The 18,661-nt window shown below is 40.9% G+C and overlaps 1 protein-coding gene across 5 annotated transcripts in view; it reads left to right on the forward strand.

Moving 5' to 3' along the window:
* ctbp1 (C-terminal binding protein 1) overlaps positions 1–18,661 on the forward strand; it is a 74,759-nt gene that overhangs the window by 40,110 nt on the left and 15,988 nt on the right. For all 5 annotated transcript variants that reach the window (XM_061251296.1, XM_061251299.1, XM_061251297.1 and 2 more), the window contains 4 exons: positions 3,096–3,240; positions 8,683–8,889; positions 12,965–13,179; positions 15,247–15,377. In XM_061251296.1, coding sequence (XP_061107280.1) covers positions 3,096–3,240; positions 8,683–8,889; positions 12,965–13,179; positions 15,247–15,377 — 698 coding nt within the window. The remainder of the gene's footprint in view (positions 1–3,095; positions 3,241–8,682; positions 8,890–12,964; positions 13,180–15,246; positions 15,378–18,661) is intronic.

Below are 18,661 nucleotides of genomic sequence, written 5' to 3' on the forward strand. Positions count from 1 at the left end.
ACCACCTCCTGATCTTCTCTCAATATCTCTCAAATGGATCACTAGCAATAGCTATCCAGTGCTGCTAAGCTGATTTTGCCTGGCGATTTTTTAAACCTATGGGCAATCAATTCAACGATCATTGCAGAAAAAGCATAATTTTGAAGGCGCTTGTGCTGTAGATTTAAAAACGTTGTATGAAACCCGGTAACAAGCTGTTCCTCAATTTTTCTGCACTGAAACTAGGCGCCACAATTATTTGACATGGTATCATATCAGTTTAAGAAATATAAAACCCGAGATTCTGATTGGCTGTTGATGGACAATGCCCGTGGTTAAGCCATGGGCAACTTTTTCCCGCCAAATTTTGTCTTTCAGTTGCCCAGTTGCTCATGTTGCTGACCGTTACTCAGCTTCATAGAAAATGAATGGACTTCTGGCAACTGGTTGACCAAATCACTCATAGTGTGAACACAGGGTAGGGAATAACCCCCACCCCCCCAGTCCAGAGTCCACCCCCAACTCCAGTTGATGTGACCAGAAGTCCTGTGATCCTAAGAAAAATCATACAGTAAACAAAACTGCTTTAGGGAATTTGATTAAGAACTAGGGTTGTCAACGTTAATTCCGCTAATTCCTCATTTCTTTCACATACTAATACACGTTCTGTTTTGCCCGACTCGTAATTTAGGAATCAGCTAGCATTGATGTTAAGTTGGATGGTGATAGCAAGCAGTAATGGATAAAGGAAATGGTACTTTGAATGGCAAATTCAGCTACAAAGCCCTGCCAGATGGGTCTGTTGACAAGACCAAAGTTATTTGGTCAGCACTTGATCCTAGGTTTATGGACCTCAAGTGTCTGTGCAGACCTGATAGGGCTGAGGTGTGGCATTCCATCAGTGCTTTGCTCATGGGGGAGAGGCCTGCACAGCCAGCAACGTCTGAGCCACCTAATAAAAGATCAGCTCTCATGGTTGCCCCAGAATCTGACTCTGATAAAGAAGAGGACTCAATTGAGAAACGTGTGGAGTGCTACAGGACTTGGAGGACTGCCCCAGCAGTAGTGGTCCAAATATGAAGGGACACACAGCAAGTTGGCCTGCCTTGCACACAAGTACTTGGCAACACCTGTCACATTAGTACCATGTGAGAGGTTATTTTCATTGTCTGGGCATGCCCTGTTGACCGAAAATATAAACATGCATTTGCATAAAGCAAGCATGTTTGTCCCCTCCCATATTGATAAGAGTTTTAAACACTTGAAAAATATCCCTTTAAGGTACATTTTCAACAGATAAAAAAATGTGGACATGGACAATCATGCAATTAATGGTGATTAAATATTTGAATCAATTGACAGCCCTATTAAGAACAGGTGCTTCACAAGCTGCTTCCAAGTTGGCCTTCTATACCGCTGGTCATGAAACATCATTTACAGCTACAGCTTGGAAAAAAACCCCAAAAACAAAAAGATCACTTATCCAAGCACAGGGTATGCTAGTCTGGTCACTGTACATCTCAGTCAATATTTTGTTTTTCCTTTATTACACTTCTTGGGGTGACAGTTTCTGTTTTTTCAGCTTGGTGGTTGGGGACATTTCTCAGTTGTCAAGAGGAACTGGAAATGGAGTCTTTCCTTGAAACACTGAAAAAGAGTCCAGACCATTAAGCACCCCTGAGCAAAAGCAAAAGTTCACTAAGGTTCCCAGTTCCTTGGTCAGAGATTAATCAAGAAATTGAGACTGCTAATTTGACTGAACAGTTACGTAATTATAACACTAAAACCAAACGTAGGAAACCATTGTTCTGTGGTAGGAACAATGCTGCACAATAACGGTTAAATAAACAGAAGTCTGTGCTGAGTCATTCCTCTCCAGTGCTGATGCAGGGTGTTTGCTGCAAGCATGCCCACCAAGCACTCTGAATGGCTGCCAGGCCAGTCTCAGAGAGCACATTGCAGGTTCACTAAAACAGATGCATGTAAATGGCAGCGCTGCTTCATCTCGAATTAATACTTCTATCTTTAATTTAATTGAAGCACATAGTTTATTTGAAAAAAACAAAAAAAAAAACAAGGATTTCATGAAATGCCAATCAGGACACTGGGGTATTTTCCAGGAGATGCTGAAGGGGCAGAGGAATAAGGGCCCGAAAATCTGTGTGGTGTCTGCTGACTGACATTTTGTTGAGCTCGTCATTATTAGTATTTCTTTGCAGCAATACACTAAATTACTCTTAAAGAGGATGTTGTATGCGTGTTATGTAAAATTGTCCAAAAAAGTTATTTTTAGAGGGCCCTGGTCAGCAGTGGTAACTGTGAGCAGGACATTGTTAGCGGAATGGACTCCCTCATAGTGGAAGGCTGGAATTTACAGGTAACAGAAGAGGCAGGGGCTAGAGTCCAAGCCTTCTTAAGGATAGTTCAGTCCAATTCAACTTTTTATACTGCCTCAAATATGCTTCACAGAAACAGAAGAAATTAGGCATTGGGCGTGCACCAAGGGGCCAGCTTTCGAGCTATTCATTTAGATGAATAGTGATACCTATATTTACTCTCAAAAAGCCTATTTCCCTATTAGACATTCATGTTTGATAGCATACTATTTTCACTCATATGCTGAGGTTCAATAATGTATGCTACATTTTTTTTTTTTATTCATTAGTTTTTCTGAGGTATTTTTTCCCTTAGCACACAGACTAATGGATGATGTTTTTTTCTATAGATGAACTAGATTTTTTTATTTTGTCAAGAAATGCTCTAAAATCAAGTGCACCCTCATTTGGCAACCACCCAAACGTTTATCATTGGTCCATCTGCCGTGGTACGTTTTCTCCATTGTGCATGTAACTAGGCATGTGACCAAGGACATAAATGACCATGAGCTGTGAGTAAACCTGCTGCCCTGTGTGGCAGAATTGTCCCCCATTGGTTTCTGTAGGCATTGCTGTCTCTATATATTCTAGTATTCTCTAAGGTTTGCATTCCTGACCCATTTGCACCCCCTCGTGAGAATGTGTCTCATTGCAGCCTGAGTGACCCAAGCCCAATTTGGCGGTTTGCAGTCTGTGTTCCAGGTGCCTGGCTACCCAGTGACCATGGTTCTGTTTTGGCAGGTGCTGAATGAGGCAGTGGGGGCACTCATGTATCACACCATTACGTTAACTCGGGAGGACCTGGAGAAGTTCAAAGCACTCCGAATAATTGTCCGGATTGGCAGTGGGTTCGACAACATTGACATCAAGTCTGCAGGAGACTTAGGTATGACACAACTGTCCCAACTTTTTTGTGCATATACAGTGCTGTGCAAAAGTCTTAGGCACCTGTATAACATTCTTTACAGATAAGGTTCTTTAAAAAATAATTCAATGAAAGGTCCTAAGCAAAGATACTATACATTTTACATTACATTTTAGTAATTTGGCAGAAAAACTGAATCAAATCAATATTTTTTGTTAAAACTGCATCACTTCTCTCAGATATAGAGCTGCAGGACAGCGCTGGCTAAGACAGCAGGGAGGTTGTTCCAAGCGTGTTGGAGAACTTTCCACAGTTCTTCTGCAGACTGGTTGGCTCCTTGCTTCTGATCTCAGACAGCCTTGATCAAGTTTTTATATAAAAAGTAGTTCATTGCTTACAGTTTAAATTAAATACAAAAATGTCTCTGTAAAATTAAATCTTTTCGAAAATGAATATTTGGAAATCTCAAATGTGTTCTTTTATACTAACACACACACAAAAAGAAACATATATATAATAAAAGTCTAGGGTGCCTAAGACTTCTGCACAGTACTGTACACAGTGCCCTGTATACATTTGCCATAATTTTAGATTTGGAATCACATAATTAACATTTAAGTGCACATTCTATGATTTTATTAACAGACATTTTCATTTTACCATGTAAAAATTACAGTGGTGTTTATACATAGTCCCCAATTTCAGGGCACATAATGTTTGGGACATATGGTTTTTGTAATTGATCAGGTGTGTTTAATTGCCTCCTTAATGCAGGTATAAAAGAGTCTTTCCTCTAGTTCTTCAATCACCATTGAAAACTATTATTGCTGTTTATCAACATAAGGACCAAAGTTAAATGGTAAATGGTTGGCATTTATATAGCACCTTTATCCAAAGTGTTGTACAATTGATGCTTCTCATTCACCCGTCCATACACACACTCACACACACACACACACACACACACACACACACACCAACGGCGATCAGCTGTCATGCCGGGAGCATTTTAGGGGTTAGGTGTCTTGCCCAGCAACCCTCCAACTGCCAGACAACTGCTCTTACCGCCTGAGCCGATGTCACCCCCAAGTGCCAAAGAAAGTCAAAGAAGCTATTATGAGACTGAGAAACACAAATAAAATTGTTTGAGACATCGGACAATCCTTAGGGTTTTCAAAATCTACTGTTTGGAACATAATTAAGATACAGTGCATCCGGAAAGTATTCACAGCGCTTCACTTTTCCTACATTTTGTTATGTTACAGCCTTATTCCAAAATGGAATAAATTCTTTTTTTTTCTCAAAATTCTACACACAACACCCCATAATGACAACATGAGAGTTTTTTTTGAAATTTTTGTAAATTAATAAAAAATAAAAAACTAAGAAATCACATGTTCATAAGTATTCACAGCCTTTGCTCAATACTTTGTTGATGCACCTTTGGCAGCAGTTACAGCCTCAAGTCTTTTTGATGCCACAAGCTTGGCACACCTATCTTTGGGCAGTTTCGCCCATTCCTCTTTGCAGCACCTCTCAAGCTCTGTCAGGTTGGATGGGGAGTGTCGTGCACAGCCATTTTCAGATCTCGCCAGAGATGTTCAATCAGATTCAAGTCTGGGCTCTGGCTGGGCCACTCAAGGACATTCACAGAGTTGTCCTGAAGCCACTCCTTTGATATCTTGGCTGTGTGCTTAGGGTCATTGTCCTGCTGAAAGATGAACTGTCGCCCCAGTCTGAGGTCAAGAGCAGGTTTTCATCCAGGATGTCTCTGTACATTGCTGCATTCATTTTTCCCTCAATCCTGACTAGTCTCCCAGTTCCTGCCGCTGCTGCCACCACCATGCTTCACTGTAGGGATGGTATTGGCCAGGTGATGAGCGGTGCCTGGTTTCCTCCAAACATGACGCCTGGCATTCACGCCAAAGAGTTCAATCTTTGTCTCATCAGACCAGAGAATTTTGTTTCTCATGGTCTGAGTCCTTCAGGTGCCTTTTGGCAAACTCCAGGTGGTCTGCCATGTGCCTTTTACTAAGGAGTGGCTTCCGTCTGGCCACTCTACCATACAGGCCTGATTGGTGGATTGCTGCAGAGATGGTTGTCCTTCTGGAAGGTTCTCCTCTCTCCACAGAGGAATGCTGGAGCTCTGACAGAGTGACCATCGGGTTCTTGGTCACCTCCCTGACTAAGGCCCTTCTCCCCCGATTGCTCAGTTTAGATGGGCGGCCAGCTCTAGGAAGAGTCCTGGTGCTTCCAAACTTCTTCCATTTACGGATGATGAAGGCCACTGTACTCATTGGGACCTTCAAAGCAGCAGAAATTTTTCTGTACCCTTCCCCAGATTTGTGCCTCGAGACAATCCTGTCTCGGAAGTCTACAGACAATTCCTTTGACTTCATGCTTGGTTTGTGGTCTGACGTGCACTGTCAACTGTGGGACCTTATATAGACAGGTGTGGTGCCTTTCCAAATCATGTCCAATCAACTGAATTTACCACAGGTGGACTCCAATTAAGCTGTAGAAACATCTCAAGGTTGATCAGTGGAAACAGGATGCACCTGAGCTCAATTTTGAGCTTCATGGCAAAGGCTGTGAATACTTATGTACATGTGATTTCTTAGTTTTTTATTTTTAATAAATTTGCAAAAATTTCAAAAAAACTTCTTTCATGTTGTCATTATAGGGTGTTGTGTGTATAATTTTGAGGAAATAAGGCTGTAACATAACAAAATGTTGGAAAAGTGAAGCGCTGTGAATACTTTCCGGATGTATGTTCCAAATATGTAATGTAATAATGTAATTAAGAGCATTTAGAAAGAGAGCACGGGTGGGCTTACTAAGATTTCCTCCTAAAACACCTGTCCGACAGATGATAAACACTCTTCAGGAGTGAGTTTGTCAATGACCACTGTCCCTAGAACACTGGGTTTTTCAAAGCTAATAAATGGTCAATTCTTGAGTGGTCATTGCAATCACCCGATCTGAACACAATTGAGCATACCTTTCATATGCTGGAGAGAAAACTTAAGGGGACTAACCCCTGAAACAAGCATGAGCTAAAGATGGCTACAATACAGGCCTGGCAGACCATCACCAGAGAAGACACCCAGCAACTGGTGATGTCCATGAATCACAGACTTCAAGAAGTCATTGCATGCAAATGATATGCAGCAAAATACTAAACATGACTACGTTCATTTACATAACAGTACCCTGTCCCAAACATTCTGGTGCCCTAAAATGGGGTATAAACTATGTATAAACACTGAAGTAATTTCTACATAGTGAAACCAAAACATAAAAATGTCCTTTATTAAAATCAGAATTATTTCAAGTATCACTTCGCAGCAAAGCTGCCATTGAAGTCAAAATAAAAACCTGTTAGCATGTCAATCACCTTGCAACAACATAGCCCAGACTTTGCAAACAAGCAGGGGCGCAGGGCTATACACTGCCTCCGCATGCACGTGAGGCAGAAGTGAGAGTGCTTCAGGGTGACTAAAACTTGGTGGACTTGAGAAAAAGGAGCAGCGCTTCTTCAAATAATAAAATAAGTAGACCTATTAACCTCCCATTCATTTTGGACAGTTTTTCAGTGCTTGCAAAGGCATAAACTCTTGATTGCTCAATCATGGTAGCTTGCAAGCAAACTAGCTAGCGAGTTTGTTACGGTTACAGTTGCAACAACCAGTTACAGTTGACTAACATTGCATAGCAACCACCTGACACTACTGACTCGTGTGGGGGGGAACTACTTTCCTGTAAATTATTTTTGTAATGAAATTGTTCATGGCCAGGGTGTTTTGAGTATCTCAGAAGCTTCTGATATACTGGGATTTTCACACACAACAGTCTCTAGAGCTGGCAGAGAATGCAGCAAAAAAACATCCAGTGACCAGTAGTTCTGCAGGAAGAAACACCTTGAGAGAAATCCAAGGAGAATGGCCACACTGGTTAAAGCTAACAACGATGACAGTGTCACAGCAAGGAGGACAGAGGAACCAGAAGCAGACACAGGGTTGTGGAAAATGGCAAGTTTACTAGCAGGTGAAGGGGCAGACAGAGCGTAGTCACAAAACAGGCCAAGGTCAAAAACCAGGGGGTCAGTCCAACAATGCAGAGGTACAGATATCCACAACAATGAAAGAAGAGTCCAGGGAAGCAGGCAGGGGTCAAAACAGGAAATCCAGAAAAACAAGGGCAAGGACTCAGGAGCAAGGACTCAGGAACAAGGGGGCTAGAACCGGGGGAAGGAATAAAGGGCTTGGGAACAAAAAAACAGGACAAAACGAACGAGCAGCGTGCAACTGAAAAGGACAGGTATAAATACACAGGGGAATGAGACAAACTAGGTGGGGCATGGGAGTGAGGGCGGTCTAACAAATAAACATCAGGTGAGACACATGAAAGGGTAATAGGACAATAACGAGGGGGAAATGAAAACGCGGACTGGATTCACAAAAACACACATGTTATACAAATGGCTCCGGACTAGAGAGTAGACAATTGCAGAGAATCAGGAGATGCAGAGATATGGAGAGACAGGTGCGAATACTTCGCTGAAACTAAGCAAGTAATCAGTGATAGAATAGGGAGGCGGAGTTACAGAACAGAATTGAAACTGGGGACGCGTTAGTAAGTTAGTTAAGTGATTTAAATTACAAATACCCAAAACTAGTGAATGTTAGTTTGTTAGTTTGACAAACATATTAGTGTGTTAGTATAATTAGTACTGTACAAATTCTATGTGAGTTGGGATTAGTATATTAGTGCTATGTACAAACATGAAATGGAGAGAAAGCAGGGAGTAAAGAATGCAAGATTGGAAGGAAGGTTGAACCCCGGAACTACCGTAAACACCTGAATACTGGGGCACGCAGACAGGGCAGTGACTGGGCTAGTAAACATTCAGACTCAGACATCACAGAGGAAGACAAGTGCAAAGACTAATGAATATAAACAGAACACCAGACATGAATATGAAAAATAATACATTACAAGAATAATGATAATAAACTATGATAAACTAACAGACAGAACACAGGAACATAACAGACAAATAACAAAATAACCACACATAACAACAGTGGTATGCATAAGAGCATCTGAACACACAAAGCATCAAATCTCTAGTTAGTTGATGCTGTGCTTGCCAGACAGAATATCTCTGACTTATTATGACTAAACTGGAGTCAGGACAGTCAGGGCAAGAGATTTAACAATGAAATAAAGTTCCAGTGAAGCATATTTTTGTGCTAATTAAAAAATGTATGACAGCAATGAATAGGAAAAGCCTGAGCGTTTGGTTTCTCTTTCTCTTGCGTTGGAACACAGCGTTTGGTTTCTCTTTCTCTCGCGTTGGAACACAGTGTCCGACAGCACAAATCCAAACTTCACACAAAGCCTGCACACTTATGGGATGCCTTTATAGTATACTGTAGACTTGTATGTTCCCTTTTATAGGCATCGCAGTGTGTAACATGCCAGCAGCATCAGTAGAAGAAACAGCAGACTCGACCCTGTGCCATATTCTGAACCTGTACAGAAGGACCACCTGGCTACACCAGGCTCTGCGGGAGGGCACGCGAGTGCAGAGCGTGGAACAGATCAGAGAGGTTGCATCAGGTGCTGCCAGAATACGCGGAGAAACACTGGGCATCATTGGACTGGGTGAGTGCCAACTTATCCTCTTAATCATCCCCTTATTGTCAGAAGTGTGCCACCAACACTGGCACTGTAACACAGTGACGTTGATGAATTTGACATGCCACCATGCTGAGCTCTGGCACTATAAAATTCTAAAATTGACACTCACTCAGCGCTGAAAAAATGGACTGGATTATGCTCAATATAATTATAAGTACACCATGATTCATTCATATCCAATCAAATTATCTCTTTTCATTTCCATTACGATCCATGCATATTGTGCAGGTTGGATTGCCAATTTTTCTATAGACTCTCCAAATACAATGGAAGATGAGGATAAAGCAGATATTTCTCCCAAAAAGCTATGCGGCAGATGCAGATTTTTTTTGTCATAAATTGACTTCTAACAAATTTCATAAATAAGAGAAATCTATTTGAAAATCCATTTGTCCATATTTTCTTTTGTCAGAATTTTCAATAAAAAACATCAGCTAAATGTTTATGATAGTTCTAATTCCCCATTAAACCGGTACCTCAATACTTTAAATGTGCTATTCTGCAAGTATACTGTATACTGACACATTTTACAAGTATTTCTTATGTTTTACTAAAAAAAATAGAAGCAGGAAAGATCATAACATCAGTATATGACTTCAAACAGTTGCTCAAACGAAAGACAAAAATGTATTACGTACGCTTAAATCATTAATTTACATTATATGGCTTACTAAACTGAACTGAGCTATTTTCTTTAGAGAGGAAAACGGGCATTTGGGGTTTGTACACATTGCGTATGCGACTTTTTAACTAGATTGTTAGGCTATGAGTAGGAGATGAGTAATGCACTAAATGCAGCTTGCATATACAGCATTGGCATGAATTGGAAAAACTATGCAATTTAGTTGTTTTAACAGGAAGATAAGACTGCTCAGTGATTTTGTAACCAGTACATCAGGGTAGGTGTAATGATCATTGCCTGTTAGGGAGGAACAACCTAACACTTTTAGGTTTTTGCTTAATTAAAAAATATCTATACATATTAACTCAAATATTCATTTTGTGATTGTATCACTATAGACCTCCCTTTCTGCTCAAAAAAGAGAGGTACTAATTCTTTGTGTTGTCATCCCTCTTCCATATGGATCCTGCCTGACAGAATTGATTGGCATGAAATCTGCGGCTGTTGAGCTAATGATGCTTTGTTACAGACATGGTTGTGTACTCAAAATTCAGTGGTCATGTTAATGTCCAATATTTGCTATACAGTAACATGATAACACCATGTTGTGGAGGGGACACACAAAATCTGGTCTATTTTAGGCAAGGAATCTGATGGAAAAGGTTAACAGTAAATATAAAAATGGGATTTTGTACAGATACCATCGTTGACTGGTCTAATGATTTTATTTTAATACATGTGTGAGAAGGATGACTATTTGAAGCATATACATGTCAGTACTCACACAGGGTGCACAAATTCTGTGGGATACGCCCCTACCTACGCGCTGTGTGTAGATTGCTAGGATTGATACATACAACGTTTCGTACTAATAATCCTCATGTTTGGCGGCAACTAACGTTGTGTAGCAGTAGTAGAGTAATCAGCCTCATAAAATTACTGTTATCAGAAATATCTTACCACAAATTTAGTATTTTATTTAATAAGTAAAATAACCAATATCAATGATTAAACATGCTGATAACCTGAAGGTTGGAAGTTCTTTGAAAGACTGATTTGACTCAGCTCTCATGTCTATGCGACACCAAAACATAGAAACGTACAAACGCAGAACAGATATGGGGTTGAACTAAGTTAGTTGGGTAGGTGTGTGTGTGTGTGTGTGTGTGTGCATGTGCGCACAAGCGCACGTAAGCACACATGTCCCTTGAACAAAGGAAATGTAAAAGTAGCTTGCTTGGGTAGTTAGCTATGAGAAGACCGACCGTGAAAAATGGCTAATCTAGTCAGGTAAACATACGGCTAACAGAATACATTCAAATGATAACACTAAGACAAATAGAAAACCACAGATTCACAATTTCAGTTGACACTAAGCTAAACACTGGCTATGCCTGGAATGTTTGCTGGATCCAAAAGACATGCTGTCCTTTTAGAAGCAGCGATGATGCTGTGAATTGATGTCCTGGAGAGGTGCGCAAAGCTGGGGTGTTCCTGTGTGCTGTGCACTCTCGTCCGGTCCGTTTGGTTCTGAAACAATGTCCACTGGTCCGTTTTCCATGTGGAAAGGTTTGTTGCTGCAGTTTGTAGTGGTAAGCTGATGTAGCGATTTGCATACACCAGTTTCCACTCACTATAGGCCACTTTAAGTTACCGGGAGGTAAACTAGGTGTGTCTGTGAGGCCTTGTGGTGCGCTGAGGCCGTGTCGAGAGCAGGCCGTGATACAGTTGCAGGAGCCGGAGGCAAGAGGCTGCTGAGGTGAAGAAAAGGGCAAAGAGAAAGGCCAAAGCAGGCGAACGATACTTGTCCTAGCTCTTATACTGTGAAAGTTTATTGCTCCCGCAGTTACAGTATTGGCTAAACCATAACTAGACATCATGCCAGGGTGGACATCGCGGAAGTGTCCTGTGGGATCATGGGGAGTGTAGTTTCATGGTCCCTACACCTGTGTGGAACAGTTATAATGTTATCATAGATGGTAACAACAACAATAACTTCATATCAGCAAATGCAGCCTTCCATTTCTTTAAAAAAATGTTCATAGTTATGGTCAGATTTGTGTACCAAATGCAACAAAGATTGTTCGTTTTCGTGTAGTTTGTTCAATTCATTCATTCCTTTCACCTGTGTTTCACTTCCTGATTGTTTCCTACACCTGGGTGGCCTGTAGTGTAGTGGTTAAGGTGCATGACTGGGACCCCCGAGGTCGTTGGTTCGATTCCCGGTGTAGCCACTATTAGATCCGCACAGCCGTTGGGCCCTTGAGTAAGGCCCCAAACCCTGCATTGCTCCAGGAGAGGATTGTCTCCTGCTTAGTCTAATCAACTGTATGTCGCTCTGGATAAGAGCATCTGCCAAATGCTATTAATGTAATGACATGATTACCATTCCCTCTTGTTCCCTGTCTTATATAAACCCCTCTGTTTGCTTAATTTGTTACCAGATTGTTATTTGTCATATCCATACTCTCCAGTATTTTCCGATTGATATCTGTTATGACCTGTTTCACCCCCGACTTTGTATCACAAACTGCCTTATCCCCATTGAATCTGTTTGCCAGCTCTTGACCATCGTCCGTCTGACTTGCATATCTTATAATAAAGACTTTGTTATAAAATACATGCCTTGGACTCGTATCTGGGTCACTTGTTCTACAGACCTGATAGAACAATCTGGCCAGAATGGGCCCAGCTAGAACCAACCCTACCCAGGAGGCACTGAGACTGATGGGACTGTACTTATCTGGTTATTTACATTTGTCACTATAACTGCATATTAATATTAATACACACTGTAGTCCATCCAAGTCAGTTAGTAGTTTAAATTAGAGGTTGCTGTGCAGAGACCTAAATCCCAAGAATAAGCCTATTTACTGATAAACTTTCCTCTAATTGATATTAGTGCCAGAAAATAGAACTTTGGAATGTAACAAAAGTTTATTTCAGTCACATGGTGTATAATAGCCCAACTGCTAAATATAGAACCAGAAACAATCTCTGTAAATAAATAAGTACATAACTAAATAATAAAAGTTTTGTCAAATTTAATAAAATTTGGTTTGTATGAATTGGTCAGTCCCTGTATGTATGGACCAGAGAGATGCAAGAGAAAAACCCAAGTAAAGAGTAAATGTATTTGAGTAAAGGTATTGTCTTTAGCAAATCCTCAGAAAAGCAGAGAACCCTACAAAATCTATTTTTGTTAAAGTGGGTTATATCAAGTTCTGCATACTGTCAGGTGTAATTACCCACCTCTGTCAGATGCAGTATCATCACTGACTTGGTAAAAGCTTGTTTTCATTGGCTGTAACCTTGGACCGCCACAGTATTATCTGAATACAAGGAGAAGAGCATACTTTGAGTTATGGTGCCAGAAGGTTTGTTTTAAAAGTCCTCTCTCTTTCTTTGTGTGTCCAGGACGTGTGGGCCAGGCAGTGGCATTGAGAGCCAAAGCCTTTGGGTTCAGTGTGATTTTCTATGATCCATACCTGTCAGATGGCATGGAGCGAGCACTGGGGCTACAGCGTGTCACCACCTTGCAGGACCTCCTCTTCCATAGTGACTGCGTCACCCTACACTGCAGCCTGAATGAGCACAACCACCACCTCATCAATGACTTCACCATCAAGCAGGTAGACCCAAATAGCTGCATCACAGGGAGAGCCACACCCAAAAAAATGTCATTTCAGGGAGAACCACACCCAAACAACTTCATAACAGGGAGAACCACACCCAAACAACTTCATTACAGGGGGAACCGTTTACCATTTGAGGGCATTTACATCCATATTGGGTGATCCGTGAAGAAATGACATCCCTTTCTATACATAGTACCTCCTAATTTGGGGGAGCAACAGTAATTGGACAGTTGGCTTCTTGGCTGTTTCTCAACAGCCAGGTGTATTCAATCATTTCCTCAGTTCAGATAGACTGTAAGAGCTTTCAGTATCTAATCTTAATTCATGGGTTTTAATTGCCTTTGGAGTCTGTTATTAGTGTTTGTCAACATGAGGGCCAGAGTCGTGCCAATGATAGCCAAGGAAGCCATTATATTCCTGCCATAATGAAGAAAAAACCCCAAGCACCCATCTGACAGATCAGAAACACTCTTCAGGAGGCAGGCATGGATGTGTCAGTGACTACTCTCCACAGAGGGTACACTGCAAGATGCAAACCACTAGTTAGAGTATACAAGGCAGTACCTAAAAAAGCCTGCAGAGTTTACATACATTTATACAACGGATAGTTCCAGTCCATTGTCTCTATTGGTCAGTTTGCATTCCAGCCGTGCATATATCATGGATATTGGCACGGCTACATGGAATGTTCACATATCTTTTACCATTACTCCACGTTTGTAATCAAGATGATGATGACGTTATCATCATCTCGCCACTAGTAGCCTACCAAGGTAAAATAAAATGAGTGAGTTTAAAGTGTCCTTTGATTTGGAAAGGAGTAGAAACAAAAAAAATATAGGCAGCATCCTCAGATCAAAATACCAGCAAGAGCACCAAACTCCGGCGAACAAATGATGACTCATAACGGCACTATGAGTTATTTCAATAACTGCACGTTATCCGGCAGTGTCCAGATAAACGTCTACAACAAAAACAAATTATTTGTGTGTGTCAGTGTCGTCTGGTGTAAAGTAAACTAGCAAGCTAGCTAACATTAATGCAGTTGGGATACATTATTGCAATAGAGTTGCTTAGCTAAGGTTAGTGCAGTGGGGAATCTAATGTTCACAATACCGTTGCTTTGCAACCAATAAACTACTGTTCAGCGGAAGAATACATTTACCAATACACATAGTTCCATTAGAAATACATTAATTTCAAGTCTTTCTTTAATTACATTTTTAAAGATAAATGTGGTAACCGTTGTTTAAAAGCGTTATGGAACAAGAACCTCTGGTAAATGGTGGATATTGGCACAGCTAGCGGGGAGGTTAGGCACGATTGTGTATTGTATTCCCTAATGCTTTTACATTTCCCTATGCGGAATTTAATTTGCCATGTTTCAAATGAATAATTATGTAGTTGTCCTGTTCATTACTTCTCAGGTACACAATTAGTGTATCAGCACCTTGCCATGCTGTTATGGTCCTAAAAACAGAATGCGGTGATGTTGCATATCTATAAATTGAACTGCTAGAAATATACCCACAGTTTTCCCTCAAGTTTTGTTAGGTCAGCTTGCTTAAAACTGGCAGATCACATAGTTATGGGATCTTTTTGTCTGTCACAGATTTTTCACATCATACAGTGGGTAGGAGACATAGGCAGTCTTCAGCATCTAGTACCATGTGAAATGCACTTTTGTATGTTACTTGACTAAAAGATGTAGCCATATGTAAAAACTGTACATTGTAAATACAGGAATTATATCATGATAATTCCTAGTATCCACCAAATCCAATCTTATTCTTAAAATTAGCTTGGCTTTGTAGGCTAACACCACAGTTCATCAACCACCACAGTTCACCACAGTTCACCAACGCATGCAGACCTTAATGCCTTGCAGTATATTTCCAGGTGCTGCCCTCCAGTGGTCAGAGAAACAGAAAGTGGCCAGATCTGAAAATACCCAAAAGATCCTATCCTGTCAAAAACATCTTTTTTTTTTTTTGCTGTTTTGTTTGTCCTTAATCTTGGTATCTGAAATTTAAAAGCTTTGTTGTGCCTTTGTATATGCAGATGCGGCAAGGTGCATTCCTGGTGAACTCAGCTCGAGGAGGGCTGGTGGATGAGAAGGCTCTTGCCCAAGCTCTGAAGGAGGGGAGGATACGAGGGGCAGCACTGGATGTTCATGAGTCAGAGCCATTCAGGTGACGACTGCGTATTCCTACAGTACATGCCAGCAGCACCTCAGTTATACTTATTTTCTTTCTGCTCTCTGAGGAATGTCCAGAGCCTGCCCAAGGGTTTTGGGTGGCCCTAAACAAGAATGTTGTTCAAAATGCTCTAAAAACTAAATAACTTTAATTGTGTGGCCCAAGGATGTTGTGGCCCTAAAAAACTGCAGAGTGCTTATACCAGCAGCCAGCTCTGGGAATGTCCCTCGGTTTCATCATTAAGTGCAGTCCGTAAGTACTTGGACGGCGGTACAATTGATATTTTTCTTGTATTTTACTCCAGCACTTTTGAAATTTGAAATGAAACAATGAATATGATAAACTGCAGATGATCACCTTTAATTTCAGGTTATTTACATCCATATTTGGTGATCTGTGTAAGAATTACATCCCTGTTTATACATAGTCCCTTTCCCTGAGGGACTTCTGAGTGTTTATGATTTGTCTGTGTATTCAATTGCTTCCTTAGTGCAGGTATAAGAAAGGTTTCAGTGGCAAAAGCCGAGTTTGGAGCGACATAATTGGCTCGCCGCTCTGAGGGTGGGGGGAGGGACTCGGCAGGGGAGCTGTAGGATCGCCGCATACAATAGAGCCCCCATTGCGCTCACCTTGGAGTCATGGTCACAGAGTTGAGACTGCGACTTGGAGAAGCATTCCCTGGATCTCCAGATCTTCCTGGACTGCCGGGGGACGGGGTTATAGGTGGCATATAGATATAGTACAATTGGCTACCAAATAGGAAGAAAATGGGAAAAATCTGAAACAAAAAGAAAAAAGAAAGCTTTCAGTATCTAGTCCGGATTCTTGGCTTTTGGTTACCTTTGGTGTATCTGCCAATGTTTTTGGCATGTGTCAACATGAGGACCACAGTCATGCCAATTCATGGTCAAGGAAGCCATTATGAGGCTGAAAAAAAAAGAAAAAAAAAAAACTGTCAGACAATTGGCTTCCCAAAATAAACGGTTTGGAACTTCATTAATGAGAAACAGAGCACTGGTGAGCTCAGTAATTGCAATGGGGCTGGTTGGCGAAGGAAGACCTTTACAGTTGATGAATAATTCTCGCCATAATGAAGAAAAACATTTGTCCAGCAGACTAGAAACACTTCAGGAGACAGGCATGGGTGTGTGAGCAATTACATTCCACAGAAGACTTCACAAGTCATCTACAGAGGCTAAACTGTGAGATGCATACCAATAGCTATCTGCAAAAAACAGGATGGCCAGGTTACAGTTTGCTAAGTCATATACAGTGGGCTCAAGAATTATTGGCACCCCTCACCAGCAATGCACAAACAAGGCTTTAAAAAAAGAATAATCTAATTATAGAGAAAGGTAATACACCAACATGTGCTAAATACTGTACTTTATTAATTTTTCAATGGAAACAACCAAAATCATAACAATCGTTTAATAAAAAATTTATTTCAACAAAATCAAGGTTTCAGAATTATTGGCACCCTTCACCTAGTACTTAGTGTAACCACCTCTGGCAAGGATAACAGCATGGAGTCTCTTCCTGTAATTTTTGACAAGATTAAGGAACACATTTGGAGGGATTTTGGACCATTCCTCTTTGCATATCCTTTCAAGATCCTTCACGTTCTTGGGTTTGTGCTTATCAACTGACCTCTTCAACTCAGCCCACAGGTTTTCGATTGGATTGAGGTCTGGTGACTGAGATGGCATTGCAGAACGTTGATTTTGTTGTCACAGAACCATTTCTGTGTGGATCTTGAGGTGTGTTTTGGGTCTTTGTCTTGTTGGAAAGTCCACCTACGACCAAGTCCCAGACTTCTGGCAGAGGGAACCAGATTTTCAGCCAAAATTGCCTGATACTTGCTGGAATTCATTATGCCATCAATCCTAACCAGTGCCCCTGGACCTCTGGAATTAAAACAGCCCCAAAACATGACTGACCCACCACCATATTTCACTGTGGGTATGAGGTGCTTCTCCTTGTATGCATCTCTGTTCCTACACCAAACATACCGATGCTGTATCTGACCAAAACATTCAATTTTGGACCAGAGATTCAGTCATAATGTCAATGACGTTTGGCAAACTCCAAGCGCTTTCTTCTGTGTCGTGTGGTCAGAAAAGGCTTTCTTCTGGCAACCCTTCCAATGAGGCTGTGGTTATGGATGTGGCGTCTGATGGTGCTTTTTGAACTCTTTTGAACTGCCAATTCTTTTGTTTTCTTCATGGTGTTGGATGACAAAGGGATATTGCATGTGTGTTACCTCATTTTTATACCCTAGTGAAACAGGAAGTGATGTAATCACTCAATACAGTTCCTTAACACATAGATAAACTTAAATAAGTGGAATTTAATACCTGGTTTAATTTTGGTAGGTGTTATTTACAATAATCTCTAAGGGTGCCAATAATTGTGAAACATTGATTTGGAGGAAATTGATTTTTAATTAAATCAGTAAATGATTTTTGTTGGTTCCATTGAAACATTAATATAGCACAGTATTTATCACATGTTGGTATTTCGAGTTTGTCTATACATATATTGTTTAGAATTTTTTTGAGTATTGTTTGTTCATTTTCTGTCAGGGGAGCCAATAATTTTTGAGCCCACTGTATGTACCTAAAAGAGCCTGAGTTCTAGAAAAAGGTCTTGTTGACAGATGAGACCAAGATTGACATGTATCAGAGCGAAGAGCAAAGTGTGGAGGCTAAAAGGAACTGCCCAATAACCAAAGCACCCTCCTCATCTGTGAAACATGGGGTTAGGGGTGTTATAGTTTTGGCATGTATAGCCGTTACAAGTGCTGTCTGACTTCCCTTCATTGATAATGTATGTGCTTTTTTGACCTTGAAAATATTATAAAGCAAACATGCTCAGTCATCACTATGATGCACTGGCCTGTGTGTGTGTTCACTTCTGCCCAATATCCTGCTTGTCTGTTTGTATTTGTTATTCTAAAAACTGCTTGGGCCACTTCTTGGGGTGGGCCTTTTTTATTTTTGTGATGTATCTGAAAAGATAAACTCATACGCTCTATGATCCAATAGAAGGAGGTGGGGGCAAGAGGAGAAGATTGGCTACTATAGTGGTGAGCTGGGTTTGCGAGAGATTAGCCGAGTTATACATACATGAGTAATGTCAGCTAAATAGCTAGCTAAATGGCCTGTGTGGAAAGCAACTACTTAAGCTGATGTTTTACGAATCATATTAGACTGCGGTTTCTTAGCTCATTGCTATCAAGGCATTAGGACGACTGCAACGGAGAGGCAGGATTGAGA

Source organism: Conger conger, chromosome 8 (genome assembly GCF_963514075.1).
Source record: "Conger conger chromosome 8, fConCon1.1, whole genome shotgun sequence".
In the NCBI taxonomy this organism is placed as follows: Eukaryota; Metazoa; Chordata; class Actinopteri; order Anguilliformes; family Congridae; genus Conger; species Conger conger.